We start from the raw sequence: 21,799 nt of genomic DNA, 5'->3' as shown, positions 1-21,799 counted from the left end.
TTACATAACTTAGCAGTTTTAATTTTTTTCATTTGAAATTTGGTACCTACAAATCTTTAAGTCATTATTATTATATTTATTTTTGTGATTACATTTAAATACCTGCCTCATAGCATACTTACTTTAAAATATACTAAAAATACACGATTTTCCAGTACCTATAGAGTGGCCTAACTCCTTAATGAAACTATAACACATCCAAGAGTTTATTCACAAAATTTGTTGAGTTGACATTTCGAAAGCAAACTTGATAGGAAATAAAGTCACAGAAACATATTTTTCTGAAATGGGTTTCCGCTACAATTCTTCGTTCTATAGGTACATTTTTTGAAAAACGCGGTACACATCGAAGTATATCACATAACTATTTTTCTCATAAGGTAAAAATTTAAGGTACAACGACCGATCTTTATCATCTTGAATGATCAATCCTTTCGCTTTCAAGCGCTGTTAAGTATTATTATTTGTTTAAGTTCTACTTCTGGAGCTGGTTCAAGTATTAATAGCAATTAAAAAAAAAAACCGCCTCGAATTGATGATAAAGATAAACAAAGCAGCACCCTTGGGGTGCATTCTTTCCCCTTTAACTTTTTTTTTTTATTATTATTCTTTAGTCCCGTACGCCAAGCACTCGTTGCTTTGCGGTTCACTCCATTTTTATTTGGGGTCAATCCAGAACAGAACGCACCACAAGGATCTATTTTTAGTCCCTATGTACAGCGAACGATATATAAAATAGGTGCTGGGGGTCCTCCTGACGCAATAGAATAAATGCTTCATTTGACATCTTCTACGCCAGAGAGTCATCATAATTAGATTTCTCTTTTCGTATAGATGAGTGAATCAGTGGCACAATATTCTACTATAATAATGGAGTCGGATAGTGTAGAACTTGTGTTGCACAGTTGCAAGACCACAAGCTAAAATAATGCTCTACGAAAAGATTGGAATATATTGTTTTTATCTGTCAGATAATTTACGATCTGTGTTTATGGGCTCTATGCGCGGTGCATGATGACATTTGTTGTGTTGTTGTTTTTTTTTCTGTTTGCTTTTATTTCATTACAATCAGGATAATTTTAATTTTTTTTTTTTGTCATATCTTAGTCGTTGCCAGCATTGAGACAAGTGCATTCATTCGGTTGCAGTCTTTACCTTTTTATTTCTGGATAATTGTGTGTTGCAATGCGAGTCCTCGTCCTGGAATAGGATGACAGTTTGAATGGAGGTTTGAATAATATCCCGCGATATTTAGAGTGGAATTGTATTCGAACTCTATAAGGGGTACTTTTTGATATTTATATTTTTTTTTTTTGATTTTTTTTTTTGTTGATTTAATGGACGTGAGGAGCTCCTCGTGTCAAAATGCCACAAAAGTAAAAAGGGGTGTGTTTTTTAGTGACATTTAATTTTGTTTTCTTTTTTTATTTTGTACAGATGGGTTATGAAGTGAATGTGGAACCAACAACAAACACATGTTTATTGAAAATTTTGAATTTTTGAAAAATGGATTTTCTAATTGCTAGCTGATGATTTTTCATTTTCTAGGTACATATATCGTGGGAATGTGATATTTTTGAAAATAGAAAATATGTTTGAAAGGAATGTTAGACGTCAGATGGATTGGAATGTTTTAATTCAAGGTGTTTTGTTTATGGTTAATGTCAACATTCTCAAGAGTTTATTGAAGCAATGGAATATACAAAATTTAGGATTGGGAATAACTTAGAATGTATGCAGATGGTTTGCAAGCAAAACAATCCATTCTAATTGGACATTGAATGTTTACGGGAGCGGAAGATTATTTGGTTAGTAGCATACACAGGTATATAAGAAAAACTTGGTAGGCCAAGTACTTATAGTATTTTAGGGGCGATTTAATTCACTCAAAGTTAATCAGAAATTGAGGATTTTTGCTTAGCTTCCAAAAATATAAGAGTGGAGTTCACAATCGTCACTCAAGTAAAAATTTTACTAAAGTGAACATTTGCTCTTGCGTTAGGCCTACTCCTTAAAGCCTGGTACGCTGCTCGCGCTAAATTTTAGCCAAGATAAAATTCCCATACAAGTTTTCGATAATTTGTATGGGACTCATTTTAGCTCAGCTAAAATTTTTTGATAATTTGTATGGGAGCTAAAATTTAGCGCGAACAGCGTACACTGAAAAAAGTATTATTCTTAAAAACTATGAATCTCGTTCATAAACCAAAATTCATACATTTTTAAGAAAAATTCATTAAATTTAAGCACAAATTCTTAAAAAAAATGTTTAGTTTTAAGAAAGATTCATAAAATTTAAGAATCAGTTTTCATAAAAATTTTCCTATTGAAAAATTTTTATGAATTTTTTTTAAGAACAAATACGAAGGTTTATGAATAAATTCATAAACTTCTAGCTCCAATTTGAATTATATTTTGCTGAATCTTAGAATCTGGACATACTTTTATGAATGAAATTCACTATTATTTTCCAATTTTTAAAATTGACTTTTTTCCCTTCTAAAATTAAAAAAATCTATGTTTAAAATTACATTTGTAAGGAGTTCATAAATTTTGTGTGTTTTAAGTATTTTTTTGAAGAGTATAAGACTCTTGTTGGTTCCCGTTGCCTCTTTCCCATATACTCAGATAAGTATAAAAACATAATTAATTTGTTAAAAATTTCTTTCTTTTATATATATATTAAATATATTTAAAAATTTTTTTGTTATATGTATGTACATAATTTAGATACTTTTGTGAAACGAGTAGGCACGTGAGTAATCTTCAATTTTAGACAATGTTATTTTCGCAAAAAAGCGAAATATAATAGAACCGGCAAAAGGGCACTTAATACTGCACCGTAAAAACCATCCTAAAGTCTATTTGCAACAGATCCAGTACACCCAAAGTTGTCATTGCAAAATAAAGCAAACACATCATGTTTGGAAAACATAGAATTTAGTAAGTGTTGCATGTTATAAATCCCTTTAAATATTTAAATTTTGTTTTAAAGTAATATTATCAACATTCCTCAAATTATTCTATTTAATTCTGTATCTACCTAAATTTTTTATATTGTGATTTTTCCCCAACTTATTCAATTTTGTATTGTTTTTTCTTTCAGCTGCTGAACATAATGCTGCCGATTACAATAAGGTAAAAGATAATTCTACCTTCTATTTTGATTTTTTGAACCAAATAGTACATAGTCATTTTACTAATACAAACTTTTTTTTATCTTTCCAGATGATGCATCAATTAAAAAAGAAAAATTAAATTAAAAAATAAATTTATAGTGATATTTATATTTATATTTTTAATTTAATTTATAGTGAAAGTGACCAATAAAACATTTCTTTTATTTTTAAAAACTGTTTCATTTCCTTGTCTTAGATTTTGGGTTGTTTTCTTTTGCTGTTTGTTTGATTGGAACACAATTTTTTTCAGGAACAAATTAAATGCTTTGAATGGTAATGTATATAATATGCATCTATATAAATAAATGCATACATTTTAATGAAAAGTGTACTACATTTTATGAAAACAATCATAGAAAAATTCATAGTTTTTATGATTTTTTCATAAAATTTAAGCAACATTTCATTCAAATTTTTACGGAATTTATGAAAAAAATCATAAAATATAAGAAATAATCTTAAAATGTAAGAAACTTTTCTTAAACTTTGTTCTTAAATTATAAGAAATAATTCTTAGATTGTATGAATTTTTCTTAAAATCTAAGAAACTTTTCTTAAACATGTTCAAAAATTTTCGAATTCGTGTATGAACAGAATTCATAAAATTTAAGAACTTATTCTTAATTTTTAAGAAAGATTGATTCCCTTATGAATTTGTTCTTAAAAAGATTCTTAAATTTAATGAATTTTTACATTGGCTCATTTGCCATGAATTTTTACATTAATTTAATGTACAAATTCATTAATTTTATGTACCTTTTTGGTTCAGTGTACCAGGCTTAAGTTAAAAAAAATCTTAGGGTTCCTCAAAGTTTAGCTTATAAATTACAACTGAGGAAATTTTGAAGTAAATGCATGAGCAAACACTAAGAAAATTCATCTCAGACTTGTGTTTGAGAAAAATTTTTATTTGAGTGACGACTCTGTATTCCGCTCTAAGAGTTTTGAAAATCAAACTGAAAATTTTGGGTTGACTTTTGATTATATTGTCCCAGCAATAAAAGAAATATGAAAAAAGTGTCAGCGCTCACAAAAATGTGTTTTAACTTTTCTAAAAGCCAGAAATCTGATCTTTAGTTTAATTTTCAAGTAAAGTTATTTTTAGAAAAGTTTTAAAAAAGTGAATTTTAATAAAAAAAAAGTTTAAACATATACTGAACCAATAAAGGTACTTGGATTTAATAAATACATCCATTGGGACAATGTATAATACATTATTATTTATACCAGTGCGGGGGGGGGGGGGGGGGGCTCAGGGGGCTCAAGCACCCCGCTCCCAAGCCTTCAAGATCATGTTATTATTTAGCTGATTTCATCATAATGTGCATGATTAACTGAAACTTTTGCGTAAATCTTAGAGATTTAAAGGTACATCTGATGCTCGAGCCCCCTCCAAATTATGAAACGGCTGTTTGTGTTTGTTTGAGTAAGAGCCTTAGCTGATGTTGAGGGTTTGGGTAATTTTTTTTCGGATTTTAGTCCAATTCTTTTTTTAGTATAATACTTATACGTCGAATAACATCACCGTTTCATTTTACAAAACTTCTTATGCAAAATGCAATCTCATAACACCGTATTTTATCGTCTTAAGTATATTTACTTTTTTTTTCAAAAATAATATATTTCTCAAAGCTATTGGAAATGGAAACTTTTTATATCTCAAAATCTTAGTTTCTTTAAGAAAATTCCAGTTTGCACTTATGATTTGGATTAAAAAAGAAACTTATTACGAAAAAATATATATTTCGGATGAAAACATCAAAAAGAATTTCATTAAAAATTAGTTTTTGAGATTTTCACGTTCTGCATTTCACTTTTTGAGCATTCACTTGCCGAAAGTGAAATTAGGTGTTCTGCATTTTTCACTCATTTATATTATGTGATCGAATTCAATTCACTTTTTTTCTGTTCGTGAATGTTGTTCCTTTTTCAATTAATCTGCAATTTTTGGACAAAATATTACCAAAACTTATATTTTTATTGTTTTGTAATGTTTATTTGTTGTTAATTTAATAGAAAATATATAAAACACATGCGACATGAAATATCACAATTCATCACTGCCTTTGTGTTTGCAGTGTGCAGTTCTCTAGAAAACCTGGGGGAATGCGAAAATATATGCGATTTTGGTCCCGCGATTATTCAGTCGCAAATAAGATGACAAATTTTTAATAGCGGGAAGCATGTGTGTTCATTGAAATCCTTGTGATCCATTTTTGCGACTGAATAATTGCGCAAACAAAATCGCATGTGTGTTCCTAGCCTTACACTTTACCTAATTAATTTTTCTTTTAAAATTTGCAATAATGTCGCCTATGCATTTCACTTACATAGGTATTTTATTCTTATTTTTTCTTTTAAATTTAGTTTTTTTTTTTCATTAAAATTGCCAATAAAATTTACATCCATGCATATGATATTGACAATAATTTTGACATATGATCCTTCAGTTTTGACAGTTCGAAGCAATTTCGAATTTTTCGAAATCGATAAAAATGAAGAATACGATATTTCATTTCAAGTGAAATTGAAAATTGATTTCAGTTCACTTTCGGTTGAATTGCGGAACATGGGCGTTTATATCGAAAATAGTGATGAAATAGCTAAAGACTACACGTGATAGGAATAAATCTGTAAACAGTTTTAAATTCAGCACATGACATAGTTCGAACGAAAGAAAGTATTTTTTTAAGGATGACTCAACTCCTTGCTGTTTGTATAAAATGTTTAGGACACTAGAACTTTGAAAAATAGAAGACAGTAGTATGAAGAAGAGCAGTAAAATGCTATTATACCATTTTCAGTAATGCTTCACTCTTGATCAAAGATGAATAAATAAGGGAGACAAATTTTTCGCACATTTCTTTAAAAAGTGTTTGAAAAATTTTCCAGCCCCCTCCAAATTTTTTTCTGGATACGCCACTGGTCAGAACAGTTTGAGTGAAACATCGCACTTTTGGAATAGTTTTGCTAATACTTGAATCTTAAACCACAGGTCGTAAATAGCCTATTCGAGAATTCATTGAATGATGAGATGATAATAATTTTAATTGAAAAATCCAATAAGAGGACCTTGAAAAAAAAATGTATTTAAATTACTTGCAAAACTTAACTACTCGAACCTAATAAAGTTTTTGAGATAGTCGTTAATTAATTTTTTTTTAAAAATATTAATTCAGTAAAACAAAACCAATATTATCGATAGAAACTATTTTACTATTATAATTAACCCTCTTTAGGCACACCTCTTTTTTGTGACGTGATAGGCACACGGGTGCGAATTTGGTTTATACTTTTTCATGTCGCTAGAACTTTTTTCGTTCACAATATTTTAAAGAGAATTAAGTATGAAATTGATGTAGAATATTCCGAGGAATTCGAATATTGTATTCACAATTCCGAAAAAAAATATTTTCAACCTTATAAAGAGACTTTTTTGTGACCACTTTTTTGAAAAATCGTAATTTTTTTTATTTTTGTCCTGCCAAATTCGCACCCGTGCACAGTGCGGCACTCCTTGGACAAAAAGAAAAAAAAATATGTGCGATTTTTACGAAAGTAACATTTACATCATATAGTCTAATAACCAAACCATTGTAAAACAAAACTTTTTTCCCATTGGGCAGAATAGTTTTTCGGCAAATTCTGTTGCAACTATGCATTGGCAACAAGAAAAAATTTATTTTAGTCAGTCTGGTTTGGTAAGTCCGAACGATTATTTTTCTTAACAAGTACGGTTAACAGTTAAACAAAAATTTTTGTTTGGGTTATCAAGAATGTATAATGTTTTATTATATAAAACATTTTGGAAATCAATTGGAGGTTTTTAAAATTTTTTTTAATTTTGAAAGTAACCATTTAATTTCCTTTTTTTGGAAAAGTTCAGAAACTTTGAATAGACGTAAAAAATTAGCGGCTCAAAATATCCTGTAATTTGTACAGAAACGCATACACTATATGTTTGGCTATATGCTACTGTATAAATTTACTACTACAAACCGCTACACTATTTTTAATGATTTTTTTAAAAGCGTAGATCAAACCATAAGAAACATTTTTGTGTAAATAAAAGTTTTTTAAATTTTTATTTTATTTTAATTTTTGGACATCTGTCCCGTATAAGATAAGAACAATTAAGGAGTGATTCTTGGGTTTATTCTAAGAAAAAAATTGTTTTACAGTAACGCTCTATCTGCAAAGTTGCTACCACGTTACGATGATTAAAGCAAACGCTTACTTTTATATACCTTTACTCATATTAATGATGATTTCTCTGTTAAAACAATTGGTATAAGCAAAGTTAAGATTTTTAGAAAATATGTTATTCTTTTTAACTGCGTTTAAGAAATTCTGATATCTTTTTTGATTGCTCGGATATTAATTTTTAAAGTCTGTTCATTTTTTCTTGCCCATGATAATTTTTGACTGAGGCCAATATTCTTCGAGAAATGTGTTTTTAACAAAGCGTTTGATTAATTTCTTTTTATGAAGGAAGCAATAATAAACAAAAATGTTATACACAAGTTTACCAAAAAACTTATATGTACATTTTATGATACTTATTTTTTTATTAAGTCTTAAAAGGTTAAGAAAAAAATGTTTTTTTGTTGTTTGAGATAATTTTTATTTAAAGTGCAGTTACAAAAAATATTTTAAGTCCCTTCCTTGATTTGGTAAAAGTTAGGTCAAAGCATTGCATTTATAAATTGCCATGAGAGTCTGAGAGCCTTATTTATAACTACTCTTTGAACATAATACTTCAGGGTAAAAGCATAGACTATATAACCACACGAGTTTTGCGGTAAATATGCAGCATTATGTTATTCTATATTGCAAAAACTTGAGTCGGTATAAATTTTTAAAGATATTCAATAAAGCAAGGAACATGATTTTTTTGCGGTATCCCTTGGACAAAAGTAGCGGCCTTTTTGCTCTAGCAATCAAACCAAAAAAGAAAAAAGCACTTTTTAGCAATGAACCAAACGGTACTGGCACAAAATCAACTGCAACTGCATAAGCCAAACAAAAGGAAAATAATAACTTAGGTTATCCCTCATCAAAGAAGATTTTCCGTATTTTAAAAATATTTATGAAATCAAAATTTGTGTTTTATCTTAAGAAATTCTATGTTAAGCTAATTTTGTACAAATAAATAGTGAAATGTACCTATAAATTGAAGAAAATGATTTTTGTCCAAATTTTCTTCAAAAGGCCGCACTGTGCCGTGTGCCGACAGAGGGTAAAGTAATTTTCTCCTCATTTATCAAATAAGACAAGTGGACCTATTCTATTGACCTATCGAAAAAGGTCTTTTTTGGGCAAATTTCAATAAAATTTATAAATTAATGTCAAGAAAATAAAATACATACTTACAAGAAAGAAAAAATAATTTTATTGTTTTAATAGTTTTGAAAACGTTTGTTTCTTTATAAATAAATCAGGACAACAGTAATACATATTTGAATGTGCATCACTAAAAATATTTTTCTTAAGTTTTTGTACCTAAGTGAAAAATCGAATCTTTTGGGTGAACCTATTCTATTGAACGGCATTGTATTAAGACTTTACATATTTTGACTCAATAAGTGATTTTGATGTCTCTCATTTGTTTGTTTTGTTACAATTCAATCACTTTTTTTTTATAACAGCGCTGTTACTGTTCATGCAAATTCTTATTGCTGAGTTCAATTTATTTTCAATTAGCAAAGTAAGATAGTGAAATCTTAAATTGTTAAATCTTAGAACAGCTTTTCTTATCAATGTTAATCTACTAGAAAAGTATTTTGGCTATTTTCAATAAAAAAAAAATTGTGTACCTACTTCACTTTTGTTTGTTTACTAGTTAATCAAAATACTAAAAACATATGATCAGTTGCTAGAATTTTTAATAAATGATTAATGGCACACCCTTATCGTAATATTGTTTATATCCGTATCTTGTCATTTTTGTAAATATTAACTCATTCTTAACAAATATAAAGAAGTGTGTATCTGAAACAAACTTTTGATTATGCTGCTAGCGCTACAAAAACACGTTACTTGAGTACTTAGTGGGTTGTTTCAACAGTTTCAAGTTAAACTAAAAATTGGTTAATGCTTATTTTAATCCATTTTGTTTGGTATTTCTTTTTAAAGCTTTGCCACAAACTGTTAACATATTTCTGTGTATTTTTCAAATACCCAAAAACAAAGGTACCTATAATTAAAAATTAAAAATAATGTTAATGAGCAACCTTGCGATTGTGATATAAATCAACAATTAAATTAAATTAGAACTTGATCCACTACCTTTGTGTATGTACATTTGTACTATAGTACATTACTCGTAAATATTTAATTACTTATTCATCTCTATATTCAAATTGGATTATTATTGTAAAATGATTGTAATCAATGTGGTGAGGTGAGAACAACTTTATACAATATACTTTATACCCAATTTAACGGGATAAGGTTCATTTTAATAAGAGAGTATATTATTTTACAATCTTAAGTAGGTACTATGTGCACCAGCCATAAAGAGCTACCCGCTTTTTTCTTGATTCGTGTTTCAAACAGTCGATTGTTGAACTTCAGAACGCGATTAGGTTTCTGTTCTATAAATTGCTTGTTGCGAGTTAAAAAACAAAAAAAATAAAAAAAAAAAAACATGCTGACTGATAAATTAATTAAAATTCGTTTTTGGATTCTAGAAGTGTTATTGTTAATTGTATTCCCTGTGATAGTATTTTTGGGTGCAATAAGTGTTATCTATAAAAAGATTTTTACAAAGCCAAAGAGTATCAATGGTGAAGTTGCATTGGTAATTTCAATTAATTAAATACTTATTTTTTGAAATATCTTTAATTGTAATCTTAATCTTAATAGTTTAGGGGTTAATTTTTGAGTATCAATAAGACTTTGAGAAATCTTTGATAGGAAGCTATTTAAGTTTTTTCTTCTTTACGATTTCATATTGTGATAAATGTACTTTGAAGACAAATTATGGTTTCGAAAAAAAAAAAAACACAAATTGATCCTGGAATTCTTATTTTTCGAGTTTTACAAGCATACAAAATAAGAATTCCTGAAAAACTTTCTAAAAACTTTGGGGTAATTGCACGCAAGTTGACTACTAATACGCAAAAAATTAAAGTGAAGGTATAAGAAATTAAATGATGGTATTTAAATGCTTTTACTTAAATAAATTTGTAAGTGTAATTTTTTTACTTGCGATATAGGTATAGGTACTATAGGGCAACTTTAGGATTCGTAAAAAAAAAAAAACGAATTACGATAATGAAGAATTAAAAAAAGGTGGGCAGAAAATAGAGCAGATTTCTACCAAATTTTTTATATAGAAACTTTTAAGTAATCGTTCTATAAATTTTTTCAAACATTTTTCAAGAAAACACATTTTTGGATTTTTTAAAAATATTTCAATTTTTTTTTTGTTTGAAAAATCGATTTTTTTTAAACGGGTTGATGAATTTTATCGAAATTTCGTTTTTATGTGTTGAATAATATTGTGAATTTTATTTCTTTAATGTTTACATATTTTAAAAATATGTTTTTGCATACAATGTCACACCCGTTATAAAAACACGGTTTTTTTTAGAAATTTGCTTCAAATTGTATATGTTACTAGTAACTTTTATATTGAATATATTATCTATATCCACGAATTTTCAATCAAAAATCTATAATATGTTTGAAAGCATACTGGATGAATTTTCTAACGTCACACCCGTTACATTTTATCTTAAGAATTGGTGAGGTTGAAAGGCAGGTTAACAAAATGTTAATTTGAAAACATATCTATTACCAACTAATTATATAAAGTGTTGAAGCTATTATATATAATTTTATTTGCTGTAGGCACATGCAAACCAGGAACAAAAAATTAAGAAATTGTATCACACCCGTTGCAATGCAAATAACCTTTAGGTATTAAATTGTAACATTATCATTCTTAAGCTTTAGTTTTAAAATTAATGTCACAAACTAATTAAGATTGCGACAATCTATGCTAATTAAGTGAAAATATGTATTTAGTAGGATATATATTTTCTTGCAATTTTTTAAGGCCATATTTAAACACTTTTATTATATAAAAATATTTTATTTAAATATTATAAGCAAGCACCTACGACACTATTTAGTATGCATTTTTTTCTTGTGATTAAAATTAAACTCACGCACATTTTTTAACTTGGCAATAACTTTGAGGCTATATATTTCTCAGATGCAACAACTTATAGATGCAAATTGATATGCAAGGCAAATATCTACGTAAATCTGATATGCTATCACGAAGATTGATTTTATTATTATAGCATTTGGAAATAATTTATTAGTTCCTCTTATAACTGAATGTATATTTAATTAATGTTGCTATTAATTTGATTTAATTAAATGATTAAACTGTTGAAAATAGATGTAGTAATAGATTAAAATATTATAAGTGTTTAGTAATTTAGTAATAATTTAAGTGTTATTGATTAATTTGTCGAAAAGTTCAGAAAAAAGTTTTGTCTTTATAATAAAAATAATTAAAAATCATATTGAAAACTTGTAATACAGATTTCTCTCAAATATTTAACAAGAACAATCCAAAATAAAACCCTAATAGATGGGATTCAATTAAATATTTAGGTACATTACGAGTCTTTGAGAATTTTCAATTTCTTGCTACAGTAAAACCCGCTTAAGTGTTACCCACTTACCTCAAGTTAATAAATTCTGAGAGCACTTGAATTGGCCTATCAGCATAAATTTCGTTTTAACCAATAGTTTTGGGAAACTCTGTATAAATTTTTTCGAAAATTTTTCAAAAAAAATTTTGTATGCAATTTTGAATAAACAATATAATCTACACATCAAACAAAATTTCAAGTTAATTCATAGATCCGGTTTGAAAAATTGACTAAAAAAAAAAAAATTGAAATATTTTTTGAAAATCCAAAATTGACTTTATGGAATTTTTTCCTTAATTTTAAATTTAAAGCTACTAAAAGTTTTTTGCAGAAATATTTTCGTTGAAATCGGTTAAGTGGTCTAAGATAAAGTCAGAAATCAAGTACGGTTCTATGGCAGCTAGCAGCTACCAATTGTAACCTTATTTGCCACAGAATGCATATTTTTTTTTTAATCAAAATCGTTAGCGCCGTTTTTGAAAAATTAACTTTCTTCATTTTGGCCATATGGCAAGTACCGTTAATTTTCCTTTGAATAAGTATGTTCACTATTTAAACGATGGAAAAATAGTTTTTAGAAAAAAAGTACGCATACGCCTTGGTGAACCTATAATTAAACACTCCATGAATTTTATACCTCGCTACTTTTGGAAGTACATAATTAATTTATAAATTTTATAAATTACTAGCTAACCCCCACCCGCTTCGCTGAGTGCACATTAAAATAAAAACCTGTTTGAAAATAAATTAAAACCGAAAAAAACTGGTTTATTGTAATGAACATTAACAAATTTATTGTAATTTAAGCAGTTATTGGACATTGTTACTGGAATAATGGCACTTGATTCTGAAGGCCGAATTACACTTCAAAACAATTTATAAGTGTATTTCCAAGTATTAAAACAAATTACAAAAATCATGCTTGGCTGAGTGAACGTGCAATAATGGCTGGTACAAATAAAAATGTGTCTGAAATCAATGCAATAATTTTAAACGATATAAATGCACAATCTTTTGCCTACAAATCGGTTGACCCTATCACAAAAATGAATGCAATGTATATCAAATTGAATAATAATATAACACAAATACAAAATCAAAGTTATTTTTTATTAACAAAAAGAAAAGAAAAAAAAAACAAAGAACTCGACATAAAATAACAAAAAGGACAATCAATTCCTAAGTTGGACTCATTGGCAGGACAAGCGGCAACAGGTGAGCCATCACATTTGTCTCCCAGACGAACATTCATTGGGTATACCAGGACTGCCTTAACATCATTTAGCTCGGAAAGAAGTAGCGCCCATTATTATGCTTCGGAACATACAGCCACCTAAACTTTGCAATGTACAAAACTTGTCTTGAAGAAGTTGATGGCAAATCTAATTGAAGCTACCATTTTTTGTGAAAAACTTAAAGGCGAAGATGTGTTGATTCGTCAAGGTCCAATGATTCTGTCAGATTACCCATTTGAATTCAAGCGTCTTCAATTTTCTGTAACATTGGCATTTACTATAACCATAAATAAGGCACAAGGTCTATCTTTAAAAATATGTGGTATAAATTTAGAGAATCCTGTTTTTTCTCATGGTCAAGCTTATGTTGACTGTTTGCGGGTAAGAAAACCATCTGCTCTATTTACATATATAAAAGATGGAAAAACAAAAAGTGGTGTGTATCAAAAAGCCTTGCCATATTTTTATTTTTGGCTTATATTAAAATTATATAAATGCTTTTTTAGAAAAAGTTTCGTCTAAATCAAATAAGTAGTTTCGGAGTAAATTGGATTAAAAAAAAAAAACAGTTCTATGATTTTCAAAATAAAATTTTTTTTTGAAAAATAGACCTTTTTGTAAAACTTTTATTTGAATTTTTTTGACAAAATCGTTGGAGCCGTTTTCGAGATATTTCAATTTTACTAAAATCGGTATATGACAAGTACCGTTTTTTTGGTCCAAAAAAAATTAATTCCCAAAACCCTCTGGAGAGTCGCCAAATAACGCTACATACCAAGTTTTACATAAATCGGTTCATCCGTTTAGGCTGTAGCTTCGTTTACAGACGGACTTCCGGGACCCACTTCTTTGGCATTCTCTATCATCGTAATGTCAGGGGGAAAAATGTTATCTCAACTTTTTTTTGTAGGAATGCAAAACTTGATATATAGTACCTATATCGCAAGTAAAAATAAAATTTTTTGGTGCATGCTGGTGAATTTTTAAAGTTTTTGTCGAAATGTCTTAAATTTTTTTTGTCCTATTTACCTGCGCGTGAATTCCATAGGAAACGTCTTTTTGGAGCTTTTCCCTTTTTGTACGTTATTTTGTATCAGAAAGTATGAATTCTTTGACTTTTTTAAGACTATAAACAATAATATTTATTATTTTGAAAGCCTGTCTTAATATATTTTTTTTACAAATTAAGCTTAGTTAAACTTTTTTATAAGCTAGAGTGTTTCTTCACTCGTACAAATTGACAGCTATGTGAAGATGGGAGAAAAGGTATTATTTTTTTTTGATACAAACCATCTACATATTAATACCTTTCAAACAAAACAAAAATTACCAAAATCGGACCAGCCAAACGCGAGTTTATCGGCCACACACACTTAACGAACTCTCTTTTATATATAAGATTTCAAAAGTTGACCCGGCGGACTTCGTTCCGCATTTTTCTTGTATTTAGTTTCAATTTTTGGCTTTGTAATGTGTTAACCTTTTCCAATACAAAAAAATCGGGCCACAACTTGATATATGGAACACAAACATAAAATTGTATAAAGTATTAAAAAAAGCAAACCATTTGTCTGATAGCTATCGCTACTAAAATTTGATAATCCAGTCAAATAAGGGTTTCACCTCGGAATGAATGCTAATAGAATTTTTTTTGCTCAATACCTTCGTTTTGGCATTCTATAACATACCTCAAAAGTCTAGAAAGTCGCGATTTTCAAGCTAAAATCGCGAAATGGAGATTTTCAAAATTAGAATTTCAAGAATTACATAACTTCGATTACGAAATTTTTTTTTTTTTGATTTTTGACATAAGTTATAGAATATCCAAACAAAGATACAAACAAAAAAATTAGCCTATCAGCACTAATTATAAGATTGTACCAGGATGTTTTTTAGTGCATATCCCAAAATTGTCCCTTTTCTCAAAAAATACCAATTTTTCATAGGTATGAATGTTTTTTTCATTGTATTGTTTTGATTCTTAATGATAATGAATATGAAAACCTTCATGAAAAATTTTGTCCCTCTACCATAACTTTTAAGGGTTTTTCGGTAGTAAGTTTGCAACTGTTATAATAATATGGGTTGACAATTAAAAAACAGGTATAACTTTTTTTAGAGACGTCAGATTGTCTTGATCTTGTCTAGATTTTTTGGCATCAGCATTAAAAAATACCTCGAAGTATTGTATCATATGTGAATATAATACCATTGTCTTTTATTGCTTATTTTGAAAATCTCCATTTCACGCTTTGACCTTGAAAATCGCGACTTGCGGACATGGGATTTTTCTATACTTTTGAGGTATGTTATATAATGCCAAACCGAAGGTTTACTCCTTTTTTTCACCTTATTTGACTATGTATCATGATATTTTTTGGCTATTTAAGAAATTCAAAAAGTAGCAATCTTTTTTTGTAAATTGTAAAGAAACCGACTTAAAATGAAAAGATTCCGTCTTAATTCTATACATACGTCTAAATTTAAAAATATTTTCTTAAGAAGATTAAATCATTTTAAATTAATGCGGAAATTGTATTAATAAATTTGTAGCTGAAACAACTTAAACAAATTTTAAGTTTCAGTTTATCATACCAATTTTCAGCTGTGAGATATAGCTTAGTGGTAAACAATTTTAATTGAGGAAATAACATTTTAAAGAGTTAAATCGTGTTTGTTTTTATTAGCCTTGAATATGAGCTCTTTGAACCCCAAATATTGCATTTGGTCATAACTTGACAGCAGCGCCACGTACCAGGTCCATTACAGGGGCGTACACACCATTGGGGCAAGTGGGGTGGTGCCCCGGGGCCCCCAACACGCCAGGGCCCCGTAAGGAGACAATTTAGAGAAGGCAACTGGTTATAAAAGTATCGAAGCAAAAAGATAAGATACTTGACATGAATCACTTCGGACACAAGAGAGACACATTATATTTTTCAGTGAATTGGTAGCCAGTCACATAATATTTCATCTAAAAAAAAAGTATTACCTTAGGGGTCCCAAAAAAAAATTGCTTTTTTGAAAGAAAAATTACATATTATCTTGGGGCCCCAAAAATATTACTTACATAATTTTAGCGCCCAACAAATGATAGGTACATCAGGGGCCCCAAAAAAAATAAGTGGGCGTACCTATACGTCCTTTTTTATTTGTTCTTATTTTCTATATCAAAGGGGCCCCAAAAATGTAGTCTTGCCCCGGGGCCCCGACAACTCAACGTACGCCCCTCGGTCCAACTATAAAACAAAGCCTGTCTCGAATGAACCTTATCAAACGCAAAAAAATTCATAAAAGTCTATACAGCCGTTCGGACTCCAAATATGGAATTTAACTATAACTTGACAACAGCGTCAAGTCTTTCTATATATAATTTGACAACAGCACCACCTACCGAATACAGTTATAATTTACAAAACATGGATGGAACTTATCACACTCCAAAAACTTTCACAAAAATCTGTCAAGTCTTTCGGACTCCAAATATGAAATTTGTCTATAACTACTTCGGCAAAAGCGCCACCTACCGGGTCCAATTTATGAAACAAAACATGTTTCGATTAAATTATATCAGACACAAAAAGTTTCACAAAAATCAAAATATGCAATTTTCCTAAAACTTGACAACAGTGCCAACTACTGGGTCCAATCATGAAACAAAACTTGTCTCGAATGAACCTTGTCATAACACAAAATTTCACAAAAATCTGTCCAGTCATTCGACCCCACCTATGGAATTTGCCTATAACTTGAAAACAGCGCCACCTATTGGATCAAATTATAAAACAAAACCTGTAACGGATAGACCTTATCAAATAAACAAAATTTCACAAAAATCTGTTCAGTTATTCGACCCCAAATATGGAATTTGCCTATAACTTGACAGCAGCGTTTCGGATATACCTTTTCACATATATTTCACACAAAATTTCAGAAAAATCTGTCTAGTCGTTTAGGAGTAGGGTCACAAACAAACGCACAGGAGAAATATTATAATATGTAGATACAAACCATAACTCTGATTGATGTGCCAATGCTTTACTTATTTGTCCTCAATGAAAATCAGAGATATACATTTTATTTGTGCAGTCCATATGTGGATTTAATATCACAAGACGAATAATTATTTGTTTCACTCAAAATCAGACTTTTTTAATTATTTTGAAAGCTTTACAAATTAAGCTTAGTTAAAATTTTTAAAAAGCGAGAGTGGTTTTTTACTCGTACATATTGACAGCTATGTAAAGATGCGAGAAAAGGTATTATTTGTTTTGATACAAACCATCTACATATTAATACCTTTCAAACAAAAAAAAAATTACCAAAATCGGAATAGCCAAACGCGAGTTTATCGGCCACACACACTAAACGAACTCATTTTTATATATAAGATTTCAAAAGTTGTTGTTGTTTAATGTGCAAAATTTTACTGATCAAAGTAATATTGTAATATTTTTATGTTTTCAGATTACTGGAAGTGCTAATGGTCTTGGCAAACAAATAGGTATTGGACTGGCTAAGAAAGGATGTCATATAGCTGTTGCTGATATTAATATAGAAGCTGCAGAAAAAACATCTACAGAACTTTCAAATACTTACAAAATTAAATCTAAAGCATTCAAAGTAATACAATACAAAACAAATTTACCTAACAATTTAACAATAACGATTTACATACGTTTAAATTCAATTTCTGTAGGTTGATGTAACACAATATGAAAATATTGCCAAACTTGCCAAAGAAGTTGAGAAACAATTGGGTCCTGTAACAATTCTAGTCAACAATGCTGGCATAATGACATTTAAAAAATATATCAAACCAACACCAGAAGAAATTCAAAATATGATCAACACTAACCTTACTTCTCACGTTTATGTATGTTATAAAAAAATGATTGAATCTTTTGTTAAATTATGTAAAAGTTCACATTCATTTATTTTTTTTTGAACTTTGACAGACTATTCGTTTATTCTTGGAAAGAATGAGAGAACTTGGAAAAGGTCATATTGTTGCTATTTGTTCGATAGCAGGTTTGTAAATTATAAATTTTATATTTATACATATTTTATTATTTTGTTTGTATTTAAATGTCCCGAAGATCCCAAAACGACTGATTGCTCTTACAAAACGATATTTTTGCTCTAGCATAATCAACAATAAAAAGTTTAAGAAAATTTGTTTCTTACTCATGAAAAAAAGATCTATAAAAAAATAGTTTTTGTATGAAAATTCAATAGGTATTTGATTCAGTGCGAATGATGCCACAATTTACAAAACAAAAAGGACAACAAATCAATAATTTGGTTAAAAGAGACCTTATCAATTTATTGGACAACATGCTATATAAATACAAAATTCTATATTATTTAGTTAGTTATTTCAAGACACCGCACCTAACTCAAAATAAATTTTTAGCTCAAAATCTCTAAACTTCCCTCGAAAAAATATCCTTCACACAAAACAATTATATATGCAAAACAATTAAAATGATACAACGTTACTGGATTTCAATTGGGTATTAGTTTTCAAGCAGGTTATTGGCAAGTTTCTTATATCCTTCACTCAAAAAAACAACATTTCAGCGAAATGCTCATTTTGTTTTTGGTTCCCAAGAAAACCGCCCTAGTTCTAAAGTTCTTAAACGTACGGCACAAATCATTGGCTTTTTGGGTCTGAAAAAAATACCCACAACAAAAATTTTAGGAGGCCTTTAAATTTTGGTTCCCAAATGGAACGTCATTACCAAATTTCATTAGGGTACAACATTGTTTATTTATTATTACCTATTGAAAAAACTTCTTTTCATTCTTAATTCCAATCTCAAACGTAAAATTATTGCTAGATTTTAATAATAAGCCCACTAAAAACAACCCTTCCACCTAAAAAAATGTATAGACTCATTTAATTCGTACATATGTATATCGCATAAAAAAAAATACAATTTTTACAAATTTCGTGATGATAAAACATTGATTTATCCCGTTTTTTTTCTATTTATGAAAAAAAAAAAAACACCCTTTCACGTTAAATATTTCTAAATAATGTTTAGATTCTTGGTGCCGCCGTGATAAAAAAATTATTTTTTCCAATTTTCATTGGGGTGCCATTTTTTTATTGTAAATTTTTTTTTTGTACTGATTTTGAATTTCATATTTTCCAAAAAAAAAGCACCCTTAAACACATGATAATTTTGAAGTATCCTTAGGTTCTTACTTCTTATATCAAACGAAAAATGTTCACAATGTTAATAAAAAAATGTTATGCTACCAAAACGCTTAAATAAAACACCCTTTCATTCAAAATATTTTTAAGAACTTTATGTATCACTTGTTCATGTTTTATCTTATCCCTCTTACTCGAATTCCATCAATATATCATATTTTTCACTGGGGTTCATTACAATAAGAAATTTACTTAAAATTGAAAATAACTTTGCTTACTGTTTGTTATTGTATTGACTTAGGCCCAATTTATTCACTCTCCATTATTTTTAAAGGCTCCATTAAAAATTATAAAACTGTCAAATCGCATACAAATTTTAAAATTTCCCTTTTTTAATGGCGACTTTAAATTTAATGGAGTGTGAATAAATTGGACCTTAGAATATTACAGCTTTTATGTTTAAATTAATTTAAGATTATGTATTTTAGGTTTAATTTTATGAGAATTACAACAAAAAATTTAAAAAAATAATTTAAAAATTGATATTAAATAGCAAAAAATAGCTTTTGAAATATGAAATGTTTTGAATCCGAAACCAACTATGCAATTTAATTACTTGTATAACAGAGAATTTTAATGAAAAAAAAAAAATGTTTTTGTTGGAGCTGTTTAAAAACAATGATTTTTCTATACCTATGTATTTTTAAAAATTTGGTGTGCCATTAAAAAGAAAACATTAATCCGCACAAAAACATAAAGTTTCAAGAAAATTCATTCAAAAATCTTCCGCACAAAAACATAAAGTTTCAAGAAAATTCATTCAAAAATCTTCATTGAAATCGTCATTTATGAGAAAGTCAGAAATTAAGAAAACGGTTCTATGGCCCAACCGTTAATAACGGTTCAAAAAACATATTTTTTTATTTCAAAAATAGACCTTGATTTGCTACATTTCATATATATTTTTTAATCAAAATCTTTAGAAGCGTTTTTAAGAAAAACAAACTTTTATATTTTGGACATTTGCATAGTACTGTTAATTTTGGTCGAATTTTAATTTCCCTCTAGGGAATCACCCAAAATCCTCAACTACTATTTTTTTTGTGCTACAGCTTGAGATAGACAGCTTGAGATGACAGAATTGCGAAATCAACTTTTGTAGCACTCTCTGTTATCGTAATGTAATTTTTGGCTTTAAATTCGGCTTATCCTAGTTTTTTAGTAGGTATCTGAATGTTTTAGCTCTTCCAAAACCTGCATTTTTTTTATTCAAGTTGAACTCAAATCATTTTTCATATTTCATCAAATATCAGAGTTACCAATAATAAATTTTGAGTTCAAAATTGTATAATTTATAATTTCCATAATTTCTATTTCCAGGTCTTATGCCTTGTCATAGACAACTTGAATATACAGCATCGAAATTTGGAGTTCGTGGTCTTATGAAAGTTCTTCGAACAGAACTTTATGCATTAAACGCTGATTTTATCCAAACAACAACAGTTTGTCCATATTTTTTGAAAACAAATTCTATAGTTGATGAATTATTTCACAAAATTGGGTAAGAATTTGATTTTTTTTTTTATTCTGTCATATAAATAAATATAACATTTTAATTTCTAGAGGGTCTGACTTGTATCCGAGTATATCTGGTGAAGAAGCCGCTGAAGCTATTGTCGAAGGAATTGTTAGAAATGAAATGGAAATTCTTATTCCATCAATAACTGCCCTCAATTATCGACTTTTTGAGTAAGATATACTTAAAAACTACTATTTCTACTATAATCATCAAAATTTTAGCTCAAAATAATTATCGACAAAAAATCAGAACTGGAAGTTAAATTAAAAAAAAAAAATTATTCTATTACAGACTCCTACCTGCCAGTTGGAATGCAAAGCTTTTTAATAGCATGACATCTCGTGAAGTGCTTAAAGATTTGGACAACAGCTAATTTAAAAATTAAACTTGTTTAAAAAAATTAGTTCTTTTTTTAATAATGTAGTGATAAAATGAAGTTACATAAAAAATGATTAAAAGTAAACACGATAGTTATAAATAAATTGGTACCTTAACCATGACTCATACACCAATTTCAAAATGTTTTTTTTAGTACCTACATTGAAATGTTACAAAATTTTGGCCTTAACCTTGCATTTTGGGTAGGACAAGATTTGTTTGCTTTGATGTGTAGAGGAGGTTAATGTGAGTATACAATCTAGTTTTCGGGGTTGAAAACCCCCCCATTTGGCCGCCATCTTGGAAAAAGTGGTTTAAACTGTTTATTTTACTAATATCTTGCGAACCGTTAGTCCCACAAAAATATTTTTAACATCGTTTTTGTAGATAATTTACAAATTTCTCTACAATTTTTATTAAGGTACTTTTTTCTGTAAAATTGAAAATAAGAAAGTTATAATTGAAAATGGATGTACATTTTCAAGAAAAAATACTTATAGAGGGCCACAATTTTTTTTCTACAACTTTTATTGGAAAAATACTTATGACAGTTTTTAAAGATCATTTAATTTCCAACAATTTGATGTTTA

At 28.5% G+C, this 21,799-nt stretch overlaps 1 protein-coding gene across 1 annotated transcript; it reads left to right on the top strand.

The window, feature by feature from the left end:
* The first annotated feature begins 9,702 nt into the window (after positions 1 to 9,702).
* LOC129915718 (short-chain dehydrogenase/reductase family 16C member 6) lies at positions 9,703 to 21,337 on the top strand. Its single transcript, XM_055995377.1, has 7 exons — positions 9,703 to 9,981; positions 17,557 to 17,712; positions 17,789 to 17,965; positions 18,048 to 18,120; positions 20,633 to 20,813; positions 20,876 to 21,001; positions 21,123 to 21,337. Exons 1-7 carry the CDS (start codon positions 9,829 to 9,831, stop codon positions 21,202 to 21,204), a joined length of 948 nt encoding a protein of 315 aa, XP_055851352.1. The 5' UTR covers positions 9,703 to 9,828; the 3' UTR covers positions 21,205 to 21,337.
* Positions 21,338 to 21,799: the final 462 nt, after the last annotated feature.

This window comes from Episyrphus balteatus, chromosome 3 (assembly GCF_945859705.1).
Source record: "Episyrphus balteatus chromosome 3, idEpiBalt1.1, whole genome shotgun sequence".
In the NCBI taxonomy this organism is placed as follows: domain Eukaryota; kingdom Metazoa; phylum Arthropoda; class Insecta; order Diptera; family Syrphidae; genus Episyrphus; species Episyrphus balteatus.
The sequence above is the reverse complement of the archived record's forward strand: the minus strand, read 5'-3'. Positions and strand labels throughout refer to the sequence as shown.